General features: G+C 49.3%; 8 protein-coding genes across 8 annotated transcripts; 4 read left to right on the top strand and 4 right to left on the bottom strand.

Moving 5' to 3' along the window:
- Positions 1–766: 766 nt before the first annotated feature.
- N7503_005302 (trafficking protein particle complex subunit 5) lies at positions 767–1614 on the top strand (the record flags this gene model as incomplete). Its single annotated transcript, XM_057064849.1, has 2 exons — positions 767–1041; positions 1128–1614. The coding sequence occupies 2 exons, from the start codon at positions 767–769 to the stop codon at positions 1612–1614; spliced, it is 762 nt and encodes a 253-aa protein (XP_056922592.1).
- Positions 1615–1972: 358 nt separating this feature from the next.
- Positions 1973–3391, bottom strand: N7503_005303 (microfibrillar-associated 1 family protein; the record flags this gene model as incomplete). Its single annotated transcript, XM_057064850.1, has 1 exon — positions 1973–3391. One exon carries the CDS (start codon positions 3389–3391, stop codon positions 1973–1975), a length of 1419 nt encoding a protein of 472 aa, XP_056922593.1.
- A 485-nt stretch (positions 3392–3876) lies between these two features.
- On the top strand, positions 3877–4431 carry N7503_005304 (putative ssDNA binding protein Ssb3; the record flags this gene model as incomplete). Its single annotated transcript, XM_057064851.1, has 3 exons — positions 3877–4119; positions 4239–4290; positions 4361–4431. 3 exons carry the CDS (start codon positions 3877–3879, stop codon positions 4429–4431), a joined length of 366 nt encoding a protein of 121 aa, XP_056922594.1.
- A 783-nt stretch (positions 4432–5214) lies between these two features.
- Positions 5215–8873, bottom strand: N7503_005305 (putative GATA transcription factor (Ams2); the record flags this gene model as incomplete). The annotated part of the gene is made up of 3 exons (XM_057064852.1): positions 8816–8873; positions 8604–8757; positions 5215–8551 (listed from the first exon to the last, which is right to left on the bottom strand). Exons 1-3 carry the CDS (start codon positions 8853–8855, stop codon positions 5215–5217), a joined length of 3531 nt encoding a protein of 1176 aa, XP_056922595.1. The 5' UTR covers positions 8856–8873.
- Positions 8874–9919: 1046 nt separating this feature from the next.
- On the top strand, positions 9920–10653 carry N7503_005306 (mRNA splicing protein SMD2; the record flags this gene model as incomplete). Its single annotated transcript, XM_057064853.1, has 4 exons — positions 9920–9948; positions 10012–10044; positions 10265–10513; positions 10611–10653. The coding sequence occupies 4 exons, from the start codon at positions 9920–9922 to the stop codon at positions 10651–10653; spliced, it is 354 nt and encodes a 117-aa protein (XP_056922596.1).
- A 1082-nt stretch (positions 10654–11735) lies between these two features.
- N7503_005307 (uncharacterized protein) lies at positions 11736–13749 on the bottom strand (the record flags this gene model as incomplete). Its single annotated transcript, XM_057064854.1, has 4 exons — positions 11736–12361; positions 12423–13054; positions 13110–13620; positions 13743–13749. The coding sequence occupies 4 exons, from the start codon at positions 13747–13749 to the stop codon at positions 11736–11738; spliced, it is 1776 nt and encodes a 591-aa protein (XP_056922597.1).
- Positions 13750–16328: 2579 nt separating this feature from the next.
- On the top strand, positions 16329–19680 carry N7503_005308 (putative NRPS-like enzyme; the record flags this gene model as incomplete). The annotated part of the gene is made up of 4 exons (XM_057064855.1): positions 16329–16658; positions 16715–16979; positions 17049–19234; positions 19291–19680. 4 exons carry the CDS (start codon positions 16329–16331, stop codon positions 19678–19680), a joined length of 3171 nt encoding a protein of 1056 aa, XP_056922598.1.
- Positions 19681–20630: 950 nt separating this feature from the next.
- Positions 20631–23451, bottom strand: N7503_005309 (cullin family protein; the record flags this gene model as incomplete). Its single annotated transcript, XM_057064856.1, has 4 exons — positions 20631–20714; positions 20767–21553; positions 21611–22688; positions 22747–23451. 4 exons carry the CDS (start codon positions 23449–23451, stop codon positions 20654–20656), a joined length of 2631 nt encoding a protein of 876 aa, XP_056922599.1. The 3' UTR covers positions 20631–20653.
- Positions 23452–24156: the final 705 nt, after the last annotated feature.

The following is a 24156-nucleotide window of genomic DNA, read 5'->3' on the forward strand; positions in this document are numbered from 1 at the left end:
TTTCTTTTCCTTTTTCTCTTCTCTTCGACATGCTTCACTAATTTGGTAAGTTCTTGACTTGATTTTTTTTTCTCGCGATCGGGAATAGCCAAGGGTCTTCGGGCCCAATTCATATGATGAAAAAGTTCCTACATTCGCAGTTTCCACGCTAGGCCCAATCGAACCTTTTTCGGGATCAATGTGCGCAATTACTTCCTTGGATGTCTGATTGAATTGGCTATTTCCCTTTGTGTGATATATATATGAACTTTTCCATGAACCTCACTAACAGTGGTTTCAGAATAGGCTTGACTTCGCTCTTGGATCCACATCTTTATATATAGAACAAACTGGGTCTTGACTCGTTGGTTGTCGCTTCTTAGACGGTCTGGCATACTGGTTTCAGCACCTTGAAAATTTTTCTGGTGCTTATGTAGCCGTTGCACGGCCTACTAGTCTGCGCAGCCATCCTGTCTAGACTCATGAATGAAATCTACTCTTTTCAAATCATCTTCTCTACTTTAAACTCTTTTCCTGTAAATGTACGACCAACGACGTAGAACCTTTGTTCACATAGATATCTTCCACGAGTTGCATTCGCGGCTGATGTGCTCCACCGTAGATCGCATCCACATCGCGACGACCGGAGACGAAGTTAGCTTGACCCCTCAAACCACCAACAACATATGACGAATACATAATCTCAAGAGTTGACCAGCACCCTCATCCTTGATCGTTAACTCACCAATTCAATCCCACCACCTATTTGCATCCTTCTCTACACACCATGGCCGCGCCCAGGCACTCGGCCATGCTGTCAATCAGCAACGCCGCAACGCCGCAATCCACATCCAGTGACCGAACACAAGCGCCGCAGCAGCCACAAAGCCCAGCTCCAACACAAGGCCTCCGTGTGCCTTCCAATCGCAAAACCATCTACGACCGCCATCTGAACCGCAGCCGCAATGCGGAGTCCAGCCGGGCAAGCTTCGCCTATCTATTTGCGGAGATGGTCACATATGCCCAGCGGAGGGTAACGGGCATTCAAGATCTAGAGAAACGGTACGACCTCTACGTTTTCCAAGAGATCTTTCAATGAGCTCTACCTCCGAAACCAACCTCCGATCATCCCACTAACACAATCCAAGATTAAATGAACAAGGATACCCCCTAGGCCTCCGCCTCCTCGACCTCCTCTTCTACAGAGCAACATCAACCTCATCCTCAGCCCTCTCAAGCTCCTCAACATCCTCCTCACCACCAAACAGACCTCTCCGCATCCTAACCCTCCTCCACCTCATTCACGGCCCACTTTGGCGCCTCCTCTTCCAGCGCTCAGCAGATGCTCTCGAGCACTCCGTCTCCCCGGATACGCCTAACGAATACATGATCACCGACAACGACCCGCTGGTCAATACCTATATCAGCGTGCCGCGGGAGATGAGTATGCTTAACTGCGCAGCCTTTGTGGCGGGTATTATTGAGGGCGTGTGTGATGGGTGTGGGTTTGAGGCTAAGGTTTCGACGCATAATCAGCCGACGGAGATGTGGCCTTCGCGGACGGTTTTCCTTGTGAGATTTGGGGACAGTGTTATGGAGCGTGAGAAGGTTTTGGAGCGTGCGGGCATTAAATAGGTCTTCCACTTTATTGACGACGGACTTTATAGAACCAATGTTTACCTATCCTCTAGCGGGGATTTGATGAGATGATCCGAGCAATGTCTGTAACGATTGTCTTTTGCTTTCCTGTAGATCTACCAGCTTGCCGATATGCTAAGGCAGTCATGGGATCTTTGGAGACCAGGACGTTACTTATATGGATAATAGGAATATCCTGGCCTGAAGCAGCACGCTAAAGACTAAATATTTGAAATGCGTAGATGGGTGTATCATTTGCTGGAAAAGTATATACCAGTATATAACAACAGCAATGCAAAGCTTTTGGCTAAAGAATCCTTCCAACGCCATGTTCACAAAGTGGATATAGTATTGTTCATGAACTATCGACTCGTCGGCGCTTATCCCGATCTTCATACGGAGACGGGCTGCGTTTCCGCCTCTCCGGAGAGCGACTTCGCTCCCGATTATCCCGTCTATCCCTCCGTGGAGAACGAGATCTAGACCTCCGCCTCGGTCGAACAAAGCTGGCATTGGCACCCGTAGGCCCAGTCGGTCCCTGGCCCCGATCCTCCCCCCGATCAGGCATAAACCGCTCATCAGTAATGCCAATAGGCGGACCATTATCGTTCCGGCGATTCTGATACCCTCCACCAAATCGGCCTGTATCCTCGGACTTGAGATCGCGGTAACGAGTACGGCCTTTCTTGCCCAGCTTGGTCATATCACGCACTTGCATGTACTCAGGCAGCGTCTCACGCGCAACATCATCCGCGAACCGGCGGCCCATGACATTGCGTTGATCCAGTCCCTCTTTCTCCAGGTCGTCGCGGAAGAACGCTCCCTTGTGGAAGTAGCGTTGCATGAAGCCTGTTTGGCCGCGGGTGGCTTCGCGGTCTTCCTTTTGCTGTGCGATGAATTCGGCATCTTCGCGATCACGCTCTTCTTTTGTAAGGTTGCGTCGGCGCTCGATCTCTTCGCGCTCTTTCTCAGCTTCCTCGATAGCTTCGCGCTCGCGCTTAACTCGCTTTAATTCTCGGAGCTTCCATGCGGCGTACTCTGCGTCTGGGTCTACACCGTCCTTGTCATCGATGGCTTCTTCATCGTCGACTTCTAGCTCGTCGTCGTCCCAGGCCCGGTTTGCTGATGAGCGTGCAATTGCGTCTTTCTCGAGTTGATCGCGCACTAGTTGATCCGCCTTTTCTTGTCTTTGAGCTTGGCGGCGTGCCTCAGCTTCAGCTTCGGCGTTTGCGGCACTAGCTGCGGCTTGTGCTTGATCTGCGCCTTGTCCTCTTTTGTCCTTTTTGATAAATGTGGGCCGTATCAACATGCGCCGGGGCGCTTCATCCTCCGAGCTACTCTCTTCTTCTGAGCTCTCTTCCTCTTCCTCTTCGCCTTCGCTCTCTTCTGGGGCGGCTGCCGGAGCCGGTTTGGATGCTACAGCTTCTGCTGAAGCTGTCTGTGCTGATGCTGCAGCCTTGAGTACTGATGCTGGTGCTTCCTCATCTTCATCCTCCTCGTCAGTCTCGAATCCTTCCTCGTCATCATCCTGCTCTGCCTGGACAGCTTTGCGGGCGGCCGCAGAAGTGAAAGAGCTTGCTTTCGGAGCTTGTTGTCTCCGGCGCTCAGCCTCTTTTCGTTCTTGTTCTTTCTGCGCTTCGATATCTTCGTCTTCCTCCTCCTCTTCAGATGATGAGTGTTCTTCCGCGACTGGCTTTCCAGGCCGATAACGGCCCACAGGTTTGAGCGGGTTCGCGGTCATCCCGCGGTGGGAAGATGGTAGGGGCGGAGGCATGTTTTCGAGGTGATGTAGTGATTGGGGTGGGTAGGAGATGAGTTGAACACAGTTTTGTTATCTTATGTAGTGTTATAAGCAGTGTTGAAGATTCAAGGACCCATTGGGGATCACGGCGCAAGTTGTGAAGGTCTGACGTCGCAGGACATGAGCTCCCGCTTCAATTGAAATTGATAATGGTCACGTGAGAATATAGTAAAAGGACCATTAACAAGTATTACCTCTGATCCCATTTAATATTACTGAGTCCATGATGATAATAAGACTCTAGTTTGTTTTGATCAGATTCAATTTTTCGATTGCCACTTATAGCTGCATTGACCTGCTCGACACCCCCGATCTACATTGATTTTAAAAAGCCCACCATCACGTGCCCACGCGTCCTATCAACGCGTCTATCGGCTCAATTCCATCAAAGCACTCTCACAACGCCTACTCCCTCAACCATCTCCCAAACCAAACCTTACGAGACTTGCCAATCTAAAATGTCTCTTCAAACACCCCGCGTCCTGCCGCAGCACCTCTCCAACTTCCACCCCAACAACCCCGCCGCCGGCACTATACACACTGTCTCTATTCTGGGCACCGTGAGCGCGCTTAACGGCGAGCAAGCGAAGATCACCTGCGGTACCCATGGAGATGTGACGCTGATTCTGACTCCGGATGAGAACTTGCAGATGGGGAAGCTTATCGAAGTTGTGGGGAAAGTGACTGATGTTGATGGTGGGGTAAGTTCGCCGAGTTCGAGCATTTCCCTGGACCTGTTCTGTTCTTCTTGAGCTTGAACAGGAACGAGCATTAAGACCAGCATTTGGAGGAATAAATTACTTACGGTTGCTTTCTTCAGGTTGGACTCCGAGTCCTGGAGACAACGGACTGGGGTAACCCGGCGGATTGTGGTGAGTCTCTATCTTGAGCTAAACCGAATGTAACAGGCCTTATGCTAACTGGATTGATTACCACTATTAGACTACAAGATCTATGAGCATGTTGTCGAGGCTACCCACCGCTTCAAGACCATCTTCTACAGTACCGAGTAAAGAATTTGAAGTGTTTTGAAAGGTAGTGTGATTCTTACGGCATCTGGAGAAGGATAAAAGCGCGATTTAGATCTGGTGGATAATTGTTTTCTTGCTTTGAGTAGCAAGTTTGATGGCACTACGTTGTCTATTTGTCATTTTTTGTCCACGGTCTTATGGTGGCTTAGCTCCGATTTGCATACTATACGAGGTTATGATCAAATTCTAAGGTTTTTGCCATGGCAAATGTTGCTTGTTCCCTTCCAAAATTCATTATTAAGGATGGTTGCTGGTCTCTCTCAGATGAAGACGCTCAATTTCATCAGATACCTGGGCCTTATATACTGGTGATTTGAATACTACTAGATGTCTAGGCATATATAAGGGAGGCTTAAATGGACGGTCAGAGGTTCAAGTTAGCAAATTTGAAAACCTCAAGCCACTACTTACTAGAAAGGGAATGGAAAATGCTTGTAGTGTAATTTTGAATTTTTATTTGATTTTATTTTCATGTATTCCGGGCCGCTAGGCATTCCGGTAGCAATCATCAGCTGAGCAATAAAGAGACAACGCATCAGCGATAGACGGTGGGGACCCGATTGTGGGTTCTTTCAGTCATAATTCAGAACAATGGAAAACTGAGTATGCTCAACAAGAGCATAGAGCCGCCTGTAGATAAGACAAGGTCGGTGTGTAGCAATAAGCAAAGGAAATCGTACCAGCCAAACGCCGTCGCTAAAAAACTTAAGACATAAAACAAACATGAAAAGGACAAGATATATCCAAGTCGAGGCCGAAGATTGCTCACACAGTGGGAGACATCGACTGTTGGCCATTTGACTGCTCGGTGGCAGAATGAGGCTTGGGCATCCCCATGGGGTCTGCGTGTAGAGCATCAGAGCTGAAGAAACCCGAGTCAGGGATTTGGGTATCGGCGAAAGCGAAAGGATTGAATTGTGAGTTGTGGAGATTCTCCTTGAGAACGGTGGGATCGGAAAGAATGGCATTAATGAAGTCTTCTGAAGCTCCAGCGTTTTCATCTGATCCATTGGGAGAGACGTAGTCTGTTGGAAGCCACTCAGCCCAGTTCTGATTATCAGCCTTTGAGCCCTCGAGCTCAAAGAAGTCAGACTGACCAGGAGCATTGTCAAAGATGTCGAGAATCATGCCATCAAAAGACTCGAATGCCGCAGAATCCAACAAGGAGGGCATATCTGACTTATTGGAGGTTCGATTTTGTCGAGGTGTGGTGCGGGTTTGATCCTGACCTTCCTGGATACGTTGCAAGCGTTCCGCGGTGAGACGAGTCGAAGGGGTAGCCGATCCAACATCCTTGCGTCGGTTAGCAGTCGGCGAGTTGGAAGGCAACGAAAGTCGTCGCTCATGTATGTTAAAACGAGCGTGGGGCCGACGCGGGGTTGGGCTGATAGGCAGTTCAAAGTCCAGAGATGGGCTCTCGAAGAGCTCGTTCAGGTCATCATTAGGTGTGGGCGCCATATTCTCCTTCTCCAGGGCCTTGTCCCCACGCGAAGCAATTCTTGGACTGCGTCTCGGAGAGCCACTGTTCACCATAGCATCATCCAGTTCTTTCAAAGCGTTCTCGTTGTGGGAAGAGGCAAACAACGCCCGCCGCAAGGGCTTGGGGGTAAGCGTCAAGTCATCCGAGGTCGGAGCCTTGCGGCCTGCCATATTTCTCGCCGGACTGGACTGAATCGCACGACGCAGGGCTTCCACAGCGTCATCGTGTTCCCAACGAGTGTGCGAGCTCTCGGTTGACCGTGGGGGCTCAGCGCTGTTAGCCCGGCGACGCTTGTTGGGGTAATTTTCGCCTTCGTCATCCTGATCCTGATCCTGATCCTGTTCTTGATTGTTGTCCACCAGGGGAGTAGCTCCGTCTTCGGGCTGGACAGAGGAGGCCTCGGTTGGGGCTGGAGAGGAGGCTGCGGTCACGCTTGATGCAGCCATGCTGCGAGTCCTGGTTGAGGGAAGTGACAGTGGACCACCAGTTCTGCGGTTTCTCACGGGACGTTTCTTTCTCTTCTCAGTACCATCTGCACCGGGTTTGTTCCACTTGTTCTCGGGACGCATTGTCTTGAACTTGTGGAGCCACAGACCGCAAGGGTTGCAAAGCAAAACCTGGGTCCATTCCTTGTCCCAGCTATGCAGAGTCTTCTTGTAGATTTTGAACTTGGAGATTGCATCTTGGGGATCACGTTCCAAAGACTCGTAGAACAAGGTATTGCTGTCTTGCATCATTTCTTTGGCAATATCCTCCCCACCCACCACCTCTTTCGACCATGCCCGGCGCCACGTAGGGGTTTCGATGCAGCCGCAATTAGCACAGAAAGGAGGAACCTGACCGCTTTTGATAGCATCATCCAGTCGCTGTTGGATTTGCTTGACTCTCTTCTTAGCGCTCCGAGGCTTTGTTTCGGGTTTCCGTGGTGGTGCCGAATTTGAGCTATCAGCAAGACTGAAGTCACTCATTGGCCCGGCCCAGGTGTGGGAGTATTGAAGGGGAGGGTGGGTAGGCGCAACAGGATCGCTGGAAGGAACGGCGCTCGTGTTTCGAACGAGTTCACCCTGAGGAGCAATGGGTGCCGGTGCTAGCGGTTTGGGTGCCAGGCGCACGCTATTCCGCGAGCTGGGTCTGGACCCAGCTGCCGAAACAGGGCGACGCTGTTGCTGGGGCTTCGTAGGTTGCTGGATGGGAGCATCGCTGATAATCATGGAATTATTAGGTTGGTCAGCTACCGTGCCAGTGGCACTGGCTGGGGATGTTGCCTGCACTGTAGAGCGAACGGAACGAGAGTTGTTTCTCTCAGTTAGGCCATGGGACTCAGCCCTTTGGCCACACTCCACTGGAGTAGCCGCTTCATCATCCATCATATCATCCAGACCACCGCTCATGAAGCCGGAGTCGGTATCTAATGTAAGGGGCGGTAGCACAGGGCTGGATTTGGATGGAAACCGTGAATCCATGATAGGAGGCGAGGAAGGCATGGAAAATGGAGGTTCGAACAGTCCTTGGTAACGGGAGTCGTCAGGAGAATGACCTGTGAAATCCGTGCCGATGTCATCGCTATTCATGTATGGCGACCCATATGAGCTGATGACGGACGACTCCCGCAGCATGCTTGACGCAGGTCGAAGGCGGCGGGTTCCTTCTCCAGGACGCATGATTGGGGTTGGCGGGCGAACGGGCTCGACGAGAGACTGTTCAGCTGCAATGGAAGGATTGACGGGAGTTGGACGATGAATCCGAACAGAAGCCGCCGTGCTGGCGGCAACTCGTAGCGAGCTGGGTTGCCTTTCAATGTTCATATCGGACTTTCCTGGCCAGCCTGCTTGATACAGCTTGGCTCTCTTCCGTGGTTGAGGATCCATATCCTCGCCCCCACTGGCGTAGCCGGATTGAATTGAATCTCTCCTAGAGTGAGACTGCGGTACTTGGAAGTCACTGTCGCGCATAGAAGCACTCGAAGATGGCCTGATCATATCGCTGCTTTGGTTGAAAGGTTGTCTTGATTGAGGTTGGGGTTGCTGGATCACCGATCGAATTCCACCGGGTGTTGATACTCTGCTGGGAGCACCATAAGAGTGCGTGGGCGAAACTGATCGCACCGACTCATTCCGTTCATACCCTGAGAACTCACGGGGAGTGGCGCCTTCGCTGAGAATTTGATGAAATCGTCCAATTCCAGATCCACCCATCGGGGACCCAGCACTCGCTCGGTCCTGTGACTGGTTTCGAGCGGCCTCCATCAGCGAGGGATTCTGACGCATAAAATTTGTCCAGGACTGTGCATCGAAGTCGTGAGGGATCACATTGCTGAGTTCTCGGTACTTCTGCATGCTGTCGAGATATTGGCTTTGCATAACGGTCGGAACAGGAACCAATCGCAGTTTGACCTCTAGGATCTCCTGAGCGCCGGCGCCCTTGGAAAATAGACCCAGTGGGGTTTTGCACACCTTGCCCGTTACCATGGTTTTAGACTGGTGAGCGGGCGCCTCCGGTGTTGGTGAAGATGAAGCCAGTACCCATGAAAGCATTCCTTGACCGACGAGGGGGGTTTCGTATTCCGAGTAGTCGTAAGCGTACACTGTGTAGTCCTTTCCTAATTGTGCCACCAATTCAGGGCTTCAAAAGAGTAAGCATATAAATAACCATGAGCTTGAGGGGGAAGTCGAACCTCGCTGAAACAATTGCTTGAATACATGTCTTCAGCTCAATCACCCCGACTGGTGTTTCTTCATCCAGATAAGCCGTTTGGATTTCCAGCACATGAGGCCAGCGAGCAAGACAGTTGGTTTTATTCTCGTTATCAAAGGTATACAAGACCTTAACTGTTAAACGAGAATTTTAGCTATGGGCGTCATCTGGTTGTCTGAGAAGAATTCATACGCCTCATGGGGCGGACGGTGATTCCGTCCTGAGAGTCCATCTCATACAATTCGATTTGTCTCCATACACAATTTCCGGCCGAGACGAAGAGAGCAATTGAGAAGGAATCGAGAAGAAGACGAGGTAGAGAGAGGGTGAGGCGGGGATGGTTGCAAGAAGATAAGGCAGGGTGTCGGTAGGCAGGGGAGGTGGGGATCGAGGTTGTTGGCAGGGCAAATATTCAAATCGCCTTTTTATTGCTCCACAGTACGCTGTAGCACCGGGATAAGTGCAGGTGGGATGGGAGCCAGTCGATCTATCAGCCAAGCATATCGGTCAAGTATCTGGTCGGCCGGGAGAATGGCGCCGATATGCAGTTTTTGCAGCAGGGTCTGCAGGACTGGAATGTTGATCTGGTCGATCCTTGGAAGGGTAAAAGGAAGCCTTGGTTCTATCAATGGAAAAAGCCTATTAAGAAAAATAGGGAAGAAAAAGGATCAAAGATGAAGCGGGAATAGGGAAAAAATCAAGTTGCACCTGCAGACAGTGAGGGGGTTGGAGGGTTTAAAGGGAAGACCTTGCATCGCGGGTTGAAGCTATCCGCTGATCTCTAAACAAGCGTGTACGCGACGTGACGCAGCCAATCGCGAGCAAGCCGCGGTCAGAACGCGTGCCTTGGTGCCTGAGGGTGCGGGAATAATTTTCAAAAAAACAGCAAAACGCCCGACGCCAGGATCGAACTGGCAACCTTACGGTTAAAAGCCGTACGCGCTAGCCAATTGCGCCAGCCGGGCGGTGTATGCCAAAAATGACGTACCACTCACCCATAGTGATAAAATGCACTGGTAGAGAAAGAGAATAGGCATCTGTGTTCAGACTAGTGGAAGACGACTACAGCATGAAAATACCAAGTTACAGTTGATGACTGTATTAAAGACCTATATCGCCAAGATTGGAGTAATCTTTGTTTGACATCTCAGCGTGGAAAAATGAGGCTGGTCGCGGCACAGTTAATTCTAGGGCCAGCTGTATATCACGTGATTATCGAACCTGCTCACCTTCCAGCATCTTAACGCATGCGCGAGCGACCATTCTCGGCCATTTATAACTCACACTTTACACACCATGTCGACAGCTCCCGACCCCAAAATTCAGTATGTGATATGTCAATAATCCTCTAACTCTAGTACCATTCAGCTGACCTAATTCTCCCAAAGGGATTTGCTCAACAAGCCTAAGAGCGAGCTCACGTACGTTCTTTCACGAATCCCCGTCCCTCCAATGTCTCCGGATTCACCGATGATTGTCATCCCTTTCCTCTCCACTACTTGATGCTGCCTAATTGCTGGAAGGGGTATGAAGTGCGGGGCTACGCGGTACCCCGACCGTCTTTTCTAGCCTCGTTCCGACATGCGCGCTCTCAAGACATACATGAATCCGAAAGGCTAATCTTGCTTTGCAACTAAACAGGGAATATGAGGTCGCTCTTGTTGAGGAGCACGAGCTCACCGCTGGTCCGCTGTCTCTGCTTCAGACCGCCACCCGCACGCACACCCAGGTCCTGATCTCCTGCCGCAACAACCGCAAGTTGCTGGCCCGTGTCAAGGCCTTTGACCGACACTGCAACATGGTGCTGGAGAACGTGAAGGAGATGTGGACTGAGAAGCCCAAGGGTAGCAAGGGCAAGGGCGTGAACAAGGATCGCTTCATTAGCAAGATGTACGTGTGGTTGGACCTGAACCTGGTGGAGACACCACACTCTCTTTCTTATTCATCTTGCTTTTCCGAATGGTCTTCTAACAATTGACTCTGTTAGGTTCCTCCGTGGTGACTCTGTCATTCTTGTCCTGCTCAGCTGAGTGCTTTATCACCTCACCCTTATCATGCGCATCGCCATCCCGCCCAGGGTGGTTCATCCCCCTGCATCCGATCTACCCTGATATCTCGGAATTCTAAATATGCGGGACGGTTTGCTCTCCGCTTGCGCCGCAGATCAATCCTGTGATTTACGGTTCATCATGTAATCGATATCGATACCCTTTTTCCTGCTTACCTCACCCATTCTACATACTTATCTCCTGTCCCTTGCTTCTGGTCGCAACATCTCAGGCTAGATCTGGGACTATTCAACCTTGCCTGTGAGGTAGCATTCGCATGCAAAGGTGACTTCTGGCCTACAAAAAAAAAACCTTGCTGGCGTTCTGTTGATGGGATTGTGTCCGCTCTTAGGGAAGCACGGCGGTCCCTTAGAGCTGAGATATGTTCGCAATGCATCTTTTTTTCTCTCAAACTGACCCAGCCTTGGGATCGTTCTTTGTCGTACTCCTGTCTCTTTCCTTTCGCCTCGGGCTTTCAGTAGGGCTATATAATTTCCCTAGAGCGTTTAGTGGGGTATATGAACACCGGAGACGCAAGGGTGGAAGAGTACGTACTCTACTACCAGCAAAGAATAGGCTACTATGTAGAGGATGCTACATTGTCGTGGGGCATGGCTCTATTAACCCTAAAGAAAGCTGCAAGGTCATACCGAACCTTGGAAGTGACTTCAGTACTTAAATCTCTGTGCGCATATCAATGTATGCACGCCCCCCTCCATACACCGCACTTTCAATGTAAAGCGAGGGGTCAATATGTTGGCTTGTATACACCTAAAAGTCTAATCAATGCAGATGCCCCGTTGGTTATAGACTTCGTTAAGAAACAACTCGAAGTGAAATTATCGAGAAAGGGAGACCTGTGCCAATTCAAACACATGACATTTAGATGAATTGCTATCTATGCCTGAAAATAAGCTTAAAGCAAATAGTTAACATGAAACTGGTCATCATCATGAACTACATTAAATAGACCACTAAAAGACCCATTGAAATTTTCCAAGGTCTGGTATCACGCTATTTATACGGAAGACAAGAACAAGCAAGAAGCACACAGCATTGGAAGCTTAAACAGCCTCAGCAAGTCCAGCTAGGAACTCACTAAGACCAAAAGCACCAGGGTCAGGCACCTTACCAATCCATTCCGATTCACCACCAACATAAACAGACCGACCAAGACTAGCCTTCATACTCTTAGTAGACTCCGTACCCTGCTTAGCAGCCTCACAGGCAGCATTTACATCATGTTTCTCGTAGAGGGTATCGCAGAACGGGACAAGTGCATCCATAAGGGTACGGTCACCGGGCTTAGCAGGAGTGTATCGGCCCAATGCAGTGACGGAGTGCTTGAGTGCCTTCGCCCACACTTCGGTGTTAGCCTGCAATGTGGTGCCCTTGTCTTGGTCGCGGAGACCGTGAGCTAGAGCGTTCAGGAAGATCGCGTAGATGGCGCCTGAGGTTCCGTCCATCACGTTCTCGACGACTGTCACGATGCGGTTGACTGTGTTGACGATGTCGTCGCTGATTCCGGGCGAGCTGGCGAGGAGCTCTTGAATGGCTTCGGCACCGCGTTGGAGGCCTACACCGCAGTCGCCATCGCCGACGATCGTGTCGTAGTTGGTTACTTCGGGCTCGGCGGCGATGACGCGCTTCAGGCCGGCGCCGAGGACCTTCTTAACGACAGCTGGGTCAACTAGATGGTTGTTAGTATACGAGTATCTTAGGGGTAATGGGGAGTGCAGGGTGGAGCTTACGCTTGAGGTTGCTTGGGTTCTCCTCGGCCAGGTTGGAGTTTTTAAGCTGCACTGGGGTGTCGATGCGGTTTTCCCAGGTTGCGTGGGAGATAGGGGCAGCCCAGCCAACGGCCTCTGCGGGAGCATCAAGTAGCTCAATGAGGGACTTGCCGGCTCCAAGGCCGGTGTCAGCTAGCTTCAGGAGCGAGATGCTGAAGCCCAATCCGTCCAAACTGCTAAGGAATGTGCCTTGGATTACACGGACCGGGTTCACATTATAGCTCTTGTTCAGCTGGCGGTGGACCTCATCAGTGATACCGGCCAATTCGAGGATGCTCACTCCACCCAGGTTGTTGATTAAAAGAACAAACTGGTCCTTGGGGGTGTAAGTGACGTAGGCACGGTCGGCATCATTGGGATCAAGCAGCGAGCGCAGCATAGTTGAGACCAGCTCGACCAAGTCTGCCTTGGCGCGGTGGGATCCAGGCTCATTGTGAATACCCATACCAACCTCGGCATCGCCAGGTGCAATAGTATCCAGGCCCTCAGGAACTCGACGACCAGGAATGTGAACATGCTCCAAAGAAGTACCAATGGAGACCAAGTTGTTGTTAACGTGCTGGGCGAGACCATAGACCTCATCGAGGGAACCGCTGCGGTATTGTCAATAAAGAAAGCAATAAAGATATAGTCCCAGATTTAGCTTACCCAGCTTCCGCCAGAGCACCAACCAGCTTCAAGATCAATGCAGCACCACCAATACCACGGCGACCGACCTTACCGCTCTTCTTCCGGCCAACACCGACATCATCGGCCATAGCAAAGAACTCGGTGCGAATACCCGCAGCACGAGACTTCTCCGTTGCCATACCAAAATTAAGCACATCACCCGTGTAATTGTTAGGAATAATCAAAACACCACAATCAGTGGGGACGCGATCCATCGCAGCCCGACGGATCTGCTCCGCAGAAGGCGAAGCGAAAACCGTACCGGCCACGGCCGCGTCACACAAACCGTGGCCGACGAAGCCCGCAAATGCGGGTTCATGGCCGGATCCACCACCGGTCACGATGGAGACCTTCTTAGGCTTGCGGGGCGCATCTGGGCGGCGGAAAACGATCTTATTCTCGAGGTCCAATGCAAGGGATGGGTTGGTGACAGTGATGGAGTTCAATGCGGTCAAGACCAAATGGGTCGGATCGGAGAAGAAGTGTTTGGCTGTGACGACTGTCAGTGGACTTTCCTAGACCGCTATAATGGAGATAGAAATGGAAGTGGTGGGGAGCGAAATCCCAGTCCTCAACGTCAGAGTGGAGCTTTGGAAAAAGTAAAGTACTTACTTTGCATATTGATGAATGAACGTTTTCGGGAAACTTTTGCGGAACCAGAGATGCTCAACCGCTGGAATGACGGTAGATGTGTATAGCTTTTCAAGCTCACGAGAGAAGAAAAAAAGGCCTAGCTGTCAAACCGTCTTCTATAGGTCCGAGTTCTTTCGTGAAACCTGTTGTTCTAGAGAGCGACTTGGAGGCGGGGAAAAAGTGGGGGTCAACGCGGAGGGCTGTTGTTCACTGTTAGCTCGTATCCTAGCATCGAATTCTGAACTGTGGACGTCTGTGTAAATTTTGAGAGGCAATTGGACGAAAAGGAAGAGAATTCCAAAGATTGTGGTGTGTAGAGTCGGGTGAAACGTACACAAACGCGGGGGAAGCTTTGAGTACAGGTTCGAAGTATAGATCGGAGGTAATGTATGCAATAGAGAGGGAAAGCAAGAAGGAACTATCTGAACAGCGAATATGTCGCTCTTTATACGATTAAGTTCTTTTTGCTTTTTTAATTTGCGAGACCCTCTTTTTTTCGCAGCTCACATGAACATTTTGCCTCCGAATGCTCTATCTCAGTTCTGGAACGATGGAACCGGGCCCTTCGGCTTACCCTGTGGGGTAATCCCGGAGTTCAACGCGGTAACCCGTCAGGCACAGCTTATCGACCGAGTAGCTGTAGCTCTACCTGTGGGGCTTTTCTACTTATTTGGTAGGCAGCATGACCAGTAGATCCTCTTCTGTGGCGCACTCTCGTCCGAATATCATTACGTTCATAAACTCATCTTGCCCCTCGACCTATCCGGGGAGGTCCGCGCGCCTATAGTTTCTAAAGTGAACTACAATATAGGTTATATTCTAATTTCAACTATAAGTAAATGGGCAATGCATACTGGTATTCGCATTTCCCTCCATCCATATCTTGATAACACGAAATTTAAAGGTAGTTGCGGTGAATTGAGTTTGGAGCTGATTTGCGGTCTACTGTTGCGTGAGCTGTACAAGTACTGAACAACTCAACAAACGGGAAATGATGCGACCAAGCCAGGAGAAGCAAGAGGGAGAATGAGGAAAGCCAATTTACATTTATACTAGCCCGGGCTTTTTGGAGGTCTTTCCAACGCTGTCAGATTTGAGGATGTGGGGACCGGCTCGCCGGGCCTTGTCACGGCAAGGATCCATGGATACATTCTGTGATGACATAGTATGGAATTGTCGCAAAGAATCGGTTTACTTGTAGATGTAGAAATGTAGCATATATTTGGGCAAGTCTGAAAGCACCTATTCTGTATGAATAATAAGCATAAATCGAATGTGTCACGTGTGGAGCTCATTTGACTTTCCCCGCTTGAGTGGTCAGCCGCTGCCGCTTTTAAGCCACTCGGTCCGTTCTGTATAAACCTTATGCTTTCTGATATACTCTATACTCACCAAGGCACTGGAAGTCACCGGATTTTTATCCAAGCATGATCTTTTCTCCGTGAGCACCTACCTGATATCGCCCACTGGGTCAAGTCCGATCAAGACCTCTAGGGATTGGATTCTTGGAATATGCGAACGCCACTTACAACATTCAAATTGATCAACACTGTCCCGCGACTTATCTCTGGTATGCTCATTCTTTCTCTAACTTTACCCCGGGGCCAGAGACTTGTGCGATCGATCGCTCTTCAGAATCCCCTGCGACCCCATTAACATGCAAAAAAATACGCACATGTGCATTAAATAAAGTCTGCATTAATTTTTTCCAAATTTTATGCTTGTATGAAGGGGTGATCTATATGTTTCGGTTCGTAGATAGAGTATTCGGAAACTTTCCTGCGAGTTGTTGACACGTCAATCTTGAAATTCTCTAGACCGCCTTGAGGGAACATGATGTGCCAAACTACTGTCGCTGTCCTGGTCAAATTAGATGAGAGGGGACTTTGTCAAAAACATGGCCATTTCTTCAAAAGGTATTGAAGATCAGGTTTTTACCTGAGTCAGTGTTTTGGCATATTAAAGTAATTACCCGACGCAAGGACTCTTATTCACGTAATGCCCTTAACGTCCCTTTCTACAATCGGGAAACGCGGCATCTAAGATCATGATTCATGACTATCTTCATCTGACAGCCTTGATCTATGCTCAACATATGCTCATAACTTATTATTATCCATCCGGGCCGCCATCAGATCCGGAGCACTATGGCGGGGATAGTCTTTAACCTGCTGAATTGCCGATGCGAGGTGTGATAAACATACACTAACCAATCAACCCTTGCAAATTAGCCGACCATCACGCGATACGGAGTACAATGTTGATATTTGGGCTGGCTTTTTCAGCCTTTCATAACCTAGAAAAGCTTGGCTGTCTGTTTCAAGTGTCCCCACTGTCTAAAAAAAAGCTATTCCTTGCATAGATCCACACCTTAGAGGCCAGATTACATGATACTTGTGTACGTTGTACGTGCTTTGTGCACTGGATTATGAACTGTATATCCATCGGAAGTAATAACTAATAAATTGCATATTTATCGGAAGTATGAAACTAGGAATATAAGCGTATGAAATTTGCTCATTCTCTTCTATCCTTGAATGCCTATCCATCTCACCCACTAAGATCATGCCATCTTTCGCCCGCGCCGAAACAGCCATGGTTGGGATTGACCAGGCTTTCCTGAAGCCATCTACCAAGCTCCTCGCAACTGAAGTAGACTCTCTTGCAAAATCCGATCCAAGACGCAGATTTGGCTTGATTCCCAAGAGCAACCAAATCGAAGATGGGTTCCGAGAGATCACGTTCCTCGAGCTGTCACGAGCAGTGAATGCTACGTCATGGTGGATTGAAACGCACATTGGAAGACCAACGAAGGGAGAGACTATCGCGTATATGGGGAACAATGACGTTCGGTATATCCTGTTTATGCTCGCATCGCACAAGTTGGGCTGCACGGTAAGTAGTAGCTATATTGTGTCTGTTCATTGCAGGGAAGCTAAACTTGAATAAAGATATTCTTTCCTTCCACTCGGCTGTCGAATGAAGCTTACGCTCATGTTATTGAAGCGACAAACTCCTCCAAGTTGTTGTTCAGCCATGAGAAGCTCCACAGAGTACTGGAACTCCAGAAATATATGGCCCTCAACTCTGTAGAGGTTCCCAGCATTGATGATATCCTTGGCGATGCTCGTGGGCTGGAGCAGTACTGCTTTGAAAAAAGCTATGGGGAAATTGAGGACGAAATTGCCTTCATGATTCACAGTTCTGGCACAACCGGTATGGAACTGACTGCCATCTCTCTTCATAGCCTTCTTTTAGCCGCTGACGTCTAAAATTCGTTCTTAGGAATGCCAAAGCCTGTTCCCCTCACTCATGGTTTCCTCGGCACATGGGATGTCGCGGCACAACTCCCTCGCCCTGAAGGTCGTCAGTCATCCTTCTTCAACCACCTGGGCCCGGCCGATTTGGTCCTGTCGTGCACGCCGTATTTCCACCTCATGGGCTTGATCTCATTCTTTGAGTCTATCTTGCACAATATTCCTTTCGTGTCAAGCCCCGACAAACCTCTATCGGTGGACTTGCTCGTCACTGTCTTGCAAGAAGCAAAGCCCACTGCAACCATCCTGCCACCTTCGATCCTAGAAGACATGAGTCAATCAGAGGAGGCGCTTGAATGCCTCCGTACACTTGACTTCGTATGCTTTGGAGGCGCTCCCCTGGCGCCTGAAATCGGCCAAAAGCTGAGTCAATATACAGAATTGAGAACGGTCATTGGCTCCAGCGAAATGGGTATTATCAATTCCCTTGTTCCTTTTGGTGAAGGCAATTGGGGATACTTCGAATGGAACCCAGCATATAACATTGATATGCAACAAATTGGGGATGGGCTGTACGAGCTTGTCATCCCTCGAACTCAACAGTCTCGCCTCATACACGGCGTCTTTCACACCTTCCCCACTTTGAAGGAGTATAGATCTAAGGATTTGTTTACGAAGCATGCCTCCAATGACCTGTTGTGGAAGTATCACGGTCGTTTGGATGATGTGATCGTACTCAACAATGGAGAGAAACTGAACCCAGTCACTTTGGAGAAGATGGTCGAGGATCATCCTTCCGTGCATCGCGCATTGCTGATCGGCCAGGGCAGATTCCAGTCTGCTTTGCTGATCGAACCAACACAGGGAGCTAAACTGATAGATGATGAGAAAAAGTTCGTCGAAATGATTTGGCCACAAGTGGAAAAGGCCAATGAAATGGTTCCCAACTATGGCCGAGTCATGAAGAATATGATTCGACTTTCATCACCTGACAAGGCTTTTAGACTTACCTCGAAGGGCACGACACAAAGACACACCGTGAACAATGATTATGCCCAAGAAATTGACGACCTTTATGCCACTAAATATGATCAGCTGGAGATGCAGCTGCCTTCACCTGTGAACTTGGAGAACATGAAAGGGTACCTACACAACGTCATCTCACTCCTATCTGGCGAGTTAGACTTCAGTGATGCCGACGATCTATACAGCTTGGGAATGGACTCACTACGCACGATCCAATTGAGCAAGCTATTGAAGAATGCTGTTCGTGCCGATAGCCCCGACTTGAACATCGATTTCATCAGCCTTCAGAACATCTACGCCCATTCGACCGTCAACAGACTGACTGAGATGATGATGAGTGGTTTCAAGGGAGAGCAGGCCACGACTACAAAGGTTTCACGGGCTGACAAGCTTGCCAATCTGATTTCAAAATATACGAGCGACCTTCCCACCCGTTCCGTGAAACTGTCCCAGCCCGCCGAAGCTTCCACTGTGATTCTTACTGGGTCCACCGGCTCCCTAGGCACATATCTACTCCAGAGTCTCATTAACCAAGAAAATGTCAACAAAATTTACTGCTTCAACCGCACCAAAGATGCCGCCGCTCGCCAAGTGGAAAGCTTCCAGTTCAAAGGTCTTCCAGCATCCTCACTATTCGACTCAAACAAGGTCGAGTTCCTGCACGTATCTTTCGGCGAGTCGCAGTTTGGCCTTGCTTCTGACAAGTACCAATCACTCCTTGACGAAGTGGACCTCATCATCCACAATGCGTGGAAAGTGAATTTCAACCACCAAGTCGAATCTTTCGAACATCCACATCTGTTCGGAATGCGCGAATTCGTCAACCTCAGCCTGAACGGTCGCTATAACGCTCATGTAGCTTTCATCTCATCGGTCAGCACAATCGGAGGCTGGGTGTCTGAAACCATGGGCCCAGTTGTTCCCGAGGTAGCAATGGAAAGCATCGAGCAGGTTCTCGAGCAAGGGTACGGCGAGTCAAAGTTTGTGGGTGAAAGTATCTGCGTGGAGGCATCACGAAAGTCTGGCGTGCCGACAAGCATTTTCCGTGTTGGCCAGATTGCCGGTCCTGATACTCGGATGGGACTTTGGAACCCACATGAATGGATTCCGACCCTTGTGGCTACATCCAAGGCGATGGGTAAAGCTCCGGCAGAGCTGGGTGGGTATGCTATTGATTGGGTTTCTGTAGTAAGTGGTATTATGCCCCACCAGCTTACCAGAATCAAATTGACTAACATAAACAGGATGCCTTGGCCAATATCACGCTTGAAATCCTTCAAACACGCCGCTCGGTCCTCTCAGAGGAACCCAATGCCGTCTTCCATCTGACAAACCCCAACCGCAGCAAGTGGTCCTCGCTCATTCCCGCCATTCAGGATAAGTACCCCTTACAGGTGGTTTCTCTCGAGGACTGGCTCGATGAGCTCGAGGCAATCAGTGATCCGTCCGAACAGGAAATCCTTGAGAAGCCGGCCTTGAAGATGCTTCAGTTTTATCGAGGTCTCACGAGTGACAGCACGCTGTCAGCGGAGATTAGTGTTGGCCAGGCGAAACAGGCGAGCAAGACTATGGCGATGTTGGGACCAGTCTCTCGCGCTCAGATGTCGAATTGGATCAACCAGTGGGGCTTCTAAAAGTATAGTGCAAATCTAATTGAGGGGGAAAAGAGCTTACTATGTAAGTAGCTTGGGGTTTAAGAACGTAATGGTTTGGCCCATTTGGGCTGCTCTCTTCTTACGTAGACTCTAGCTTCTCTGCTCACGTACAACGTTTACATAGACTGGGGAATTATAATCATACACTTGGCGAGAACTAACTTGTCTGATATCATGACAGAAAAGGATGAGGAAGCGCAGTATAGCGTTGATAGTGTTGATTGGGCCCAGGATATTGACAAATTTGGTCTGCATTTATCTATCTCTTCTGCTTGAGAAACAAAGCCTTGCTTGTAGAGGTGTAAGCATACAGTATTGGGGAGTAGAGAAGAATGGATAGAAGTGTGGCGCTGAGGAGATATTTTTTGCCACTATTCGACAGTCATATACCCTGACAACGTCCCATTATCTACAGGAGGCATGTTCTAGGGGTTGAAGTCCTGGTCTTTTCATTCGTATTTCTTTCAATCGTGCTTCTCTAATCGATTTATAAGCATAAGTGTGCAAGAGTGCCTGAAAATGAAGTCAACACAAGATAGCCACATGCTTGCTGTGTTCGCCTTATATGAAGGACTCGGCCAAAAGTGCTTCCCATATCTTCTGTTCAACCACATTGTCCATCATATCCTCTCTACGATCAAGGGCTTCTCCAAAAGAGTTGTTCTGGAAGCTCTCATAGAGAAGCGCAACAATTTTCTAACTAAAGCCCTGGGCTATTTGCAGTTGTAGATAGGGTGAGGACGGGAAATTTACGATTTCTGGCATTGAGTGACGAGAATAAACTATTATTCATGTTACAAAAAGACCAATATATTGCGGAAATGCAAGTAAAGAGGATGTAAACAGCCGCCAGCACACAGGACATAAGTCCACAAGCAGTACTCCCACGGTAATCCATCCCGATAGTTGTAAGGAGGGAAACCTGCTCGCATGGTCATGCTATCATTCTTATCTATGCCACATAACTGTACGAGTTAGGTTCAACTCGTTCCATGTAGTCCTTCTCGATCAATCTGCAGAAACAATGTTAGCAAATTTGGATGTTAAATAGATGCGGGAACATACTTGTTAATGTTTTCCTTAATATCTGGAGGCTGGAGCTGACCCCGGCTGAGAGTAGCCTCGATGACCTCTGCAATCAACTCGGAGTGCGTGATGGTCTTGCGGCTCTTCATGATGCGCACAATCGCCGCTTGAGTTTCGAAATGACGATCTGCTGCCACACGCTCGTGGGTAGTCTTGTTCTCCTCCTTCGTTTCCTTCAGTTGGACCTGGTTGATTTTGATCCGCATCTTGGCATCATTGAACTGAGAGTTCCAGCTGAATTCGTCCGTCGACTCGACTTCCTTACCCTTGGGCTTCTTGTTCAGCACACGGTACTTGGCGCACGCCAAAGACTGCAGGGTTCGCTTCAATTCCGGGTCCGATAGTCCGGTCTGCTCCTGGATGTCCTTGTAGCTTAAGGTATCGCCCTCGGCGTCATTGAATAGGAGCAGTACAATTGCCTGGAAAGAACTGACTACCAGCTCTTTCTTGCCCTTGGGGAATCGAGCTATTAGCTGGCAGTGCGCCAATTGGTGCTTCCAGGTGAGTTTACGGCCATTGTGCTTGTTATGATAGAACTTCTCAAAGCTGTTCAGCGCGCTCAGGATGCTCGGTGGGACCTGGACAGGAACTTCGGGGTATGTCGGCCAAGACGCCGCGGAGAGCACGCTAACATTCAAATCCATAGACAGACGCTGTTCACGATCAAGCTGCTTCTGCATAGAATTATAAGCAGCCATCTCGTCGCGTGCTACATCCATGTCCTTGAACATCGATTCAAGGTTATGAGTGAAGCCTGACCCGCATTCTGTAAAACCGTGTTAGAAAACGAAGCAATCATGAAGAATTCCGAATAGATTCAAACCTTTCTTCAAGAGAACAAGCATCTCCTTCTCGGCCTCGTCACTTGCGCTTCTGTTCATCAACAGACGCCGGGCAAGATCATTCTTGTAAAATGCTTCGAAGACTGCCTTCCCTTGCACAAATCGGAAAAGATCGAGCACTTGGTCAAGCTGTCGTCGCATTTCAGAGAATGAGTCGTCTAGCGGCGCATCTGCTTGACTAGGTGGCAGTGACTTCAATCCACCCTTTAACAGCCGATCGACGTATTTGGCAATCATCTCACCAGTCTTAGGGTTGTCAGTCCCACCGGAAGATTCTGACTTCTTGCCCAAATTCATAAATTGACCAAATGAGTCCCGGAGAGTGTTACCAAGGTCCACGTCCCCGTTGAACGAATCAGACCAAGTCTCGTCTAGCTGTTGTTTGAATTTGAGTAATCGTATGACCATGACTACTTCTTGATGTTCATCAAACACGATATTGGAGCCTTCCTCCACGATGAAGCTTCCAAACGCTGGTTTGAGCTTGATACCGAGGCCTCGCCGAGTGAGCAGACCGTAAAGCTGCTTCAGAGCAGTATTGTTCCCCGATCGCATCAATGCAACCACTTCATTCTGTCTGAGAAGGACGTCCTCATGCTCGGCAACCAGAGATTGATCCAGGAGTTCGGACAGTTTTTGCTTCGTGCTTCGGTTGAGGGAAAAGAATCCACATCTTTCCACCTCACGTTCAATCAAGCAGTGGCTATTCTCGACATATGAGGCAAGAGGCTTTTCTGACTCCTCCGCAGCCCACGCCGTCACAAACTTCTCGGTGTTGGATATGAATAATGGCTCGAAATCGCTGTTGTATACATCCAGGTTGTGGAAGAGGTCCATGGCATTCTTAAGTAGACTTTGGTCCGGCATAATCCTAGTCTCCGCTCCTCGGTCAACGGAGATGAGGTCATAGGCACCTTGCAAAACCTTGGGCTTAAGACTTTTGTCGGCGAAGACGTAGGAGCGAAATTGGATGAGTCCCATTTCATGAATCACCGGGAAGTCTTTCGAATGTAAGAGGAATGACTGGTCAAGGTAGTAGAAAACCCAGCGGACCGTAATCTATGTCCTAAAGTCAGCCCATGAACGATTTGTCCCATATGACGAGGCAGCAACCTACTAGTCTTGAATGCCAGGAGGACCATGCCTCGATCACTGCCCGCAATGTATCGACATCTGTACCACCTCCTGTCCTTGTCACCAGATTATCACGTAGTTTACCCGCAACATACGCCTTGCACCTGTCCTGGACTTTCTTCGCCAACATAGTCGCCCCATCTTGTCGACAGATGTTCTCAGCACCCTTGTAAAGTTCTTCGAGTGAGATATTCGGCTTCCTATCTTCAAAGATATCTGTCAAGGCCCCATCAAGTTGTGTCCAGATCTTGTTAAAGTATGGCTCATGATTGGCCCGAGGTCCAGTTCGAAGGTTCTTGACGACGAGCTTTCTAGGGCCGGCACCAGGGTTGAAGTTGTTCTGACGAGGGTTAATCGCGGATTTGTCTGATGCAGTGTTAGATGCAGGCACAGCCCGGACAAAAGCCGCGCCATTCTTGGGCGGGGATCCCGAGAAGTTATACATCTTATTGGGTGAGACTGCGTGAGCTGGGGATGAGCGCGAGGGGGAGACGGAGAAGCGGGATCGCTTAGAGGTCGGGGAGGATTTCGGTGGCAGCGAATTGTGTGGATATTTGTTCTTCGATAGAAGCTCGGAGATGGTCCTCTGCGACTGTGGCTGCGATGGCTCTCCTTGATCAGAAAGCTTCCTCTTGCCGATCGATTTGCGCTTACCGCTCCTCTGCTCGGGGTCGCCGCTCGACTGCATCTACCCGGTTCGGTCCGACTCTGGGGAGAAGCGCTTATCAAAGGAGAGATTGTTATGATGGATCGACCATTGCCCTAGGCGGAGAGGCGCGGGTTTGGGAGGGGAATTAACTGCTCCCTGCGAACTGGGCTCCGCACGGCGATAAGATACGGAGCTTACGTTCCACCGCCTGGATGCCTGGATATGTATGACGTGAATTGTGGCATGAACAACCTGAAAGTTTAAAAAGCAGATATTAAAAACTTGATTTGGATTTGTAGCTGGAGTTATTCAATGAGATGTGTTGTATGAATCAATTCTGGAAAGAAGTGCGGATGCAAGATTCGTGTGCCCAGTGAGAAATATATTTTTCGCCATACATGCCGTTAAACTCCCTCCGACAGTCAACCACGCAACTGATCAACGTTTGAACGCACGCACCTACCTACAAATTGAGCAAGTATACCACCTGGGCATCTATGTGGCCCCGGGTATATCCAATAGTATAGCTATGGCCTCAAGGGAGAAGCTTGGAACCATCCAGGCAGGAAAACTTCCAAGGTTCAGTGCTTGAACTGAAAAGCTAGGCATCCTTGTATTGAAGCTTGGAATCATTGGAACGTGAAATAGATTCATAAAACGGGTCTTAAAATCGCTCAATCTCTGAAAAGCAGCCTACTCCGCCTACCTATGTATGTTACACCTACCATTAACCCTCAAAAACCT

This window comes from Penicillium pulvis (assembly GCF_028828015.1).
Source record: "Penicillium pulvis strain IBT 33274 chromosome Unknown contig_23_segment0_segment0, whole genome shotgun sequence".
Lineage (NCBI taxonomy): Eukaryota > Fungi > Ascomycota > Eurotiomycetes > Eurotiales > Aspergillaceae > Penicillium > Penicillium pulvis.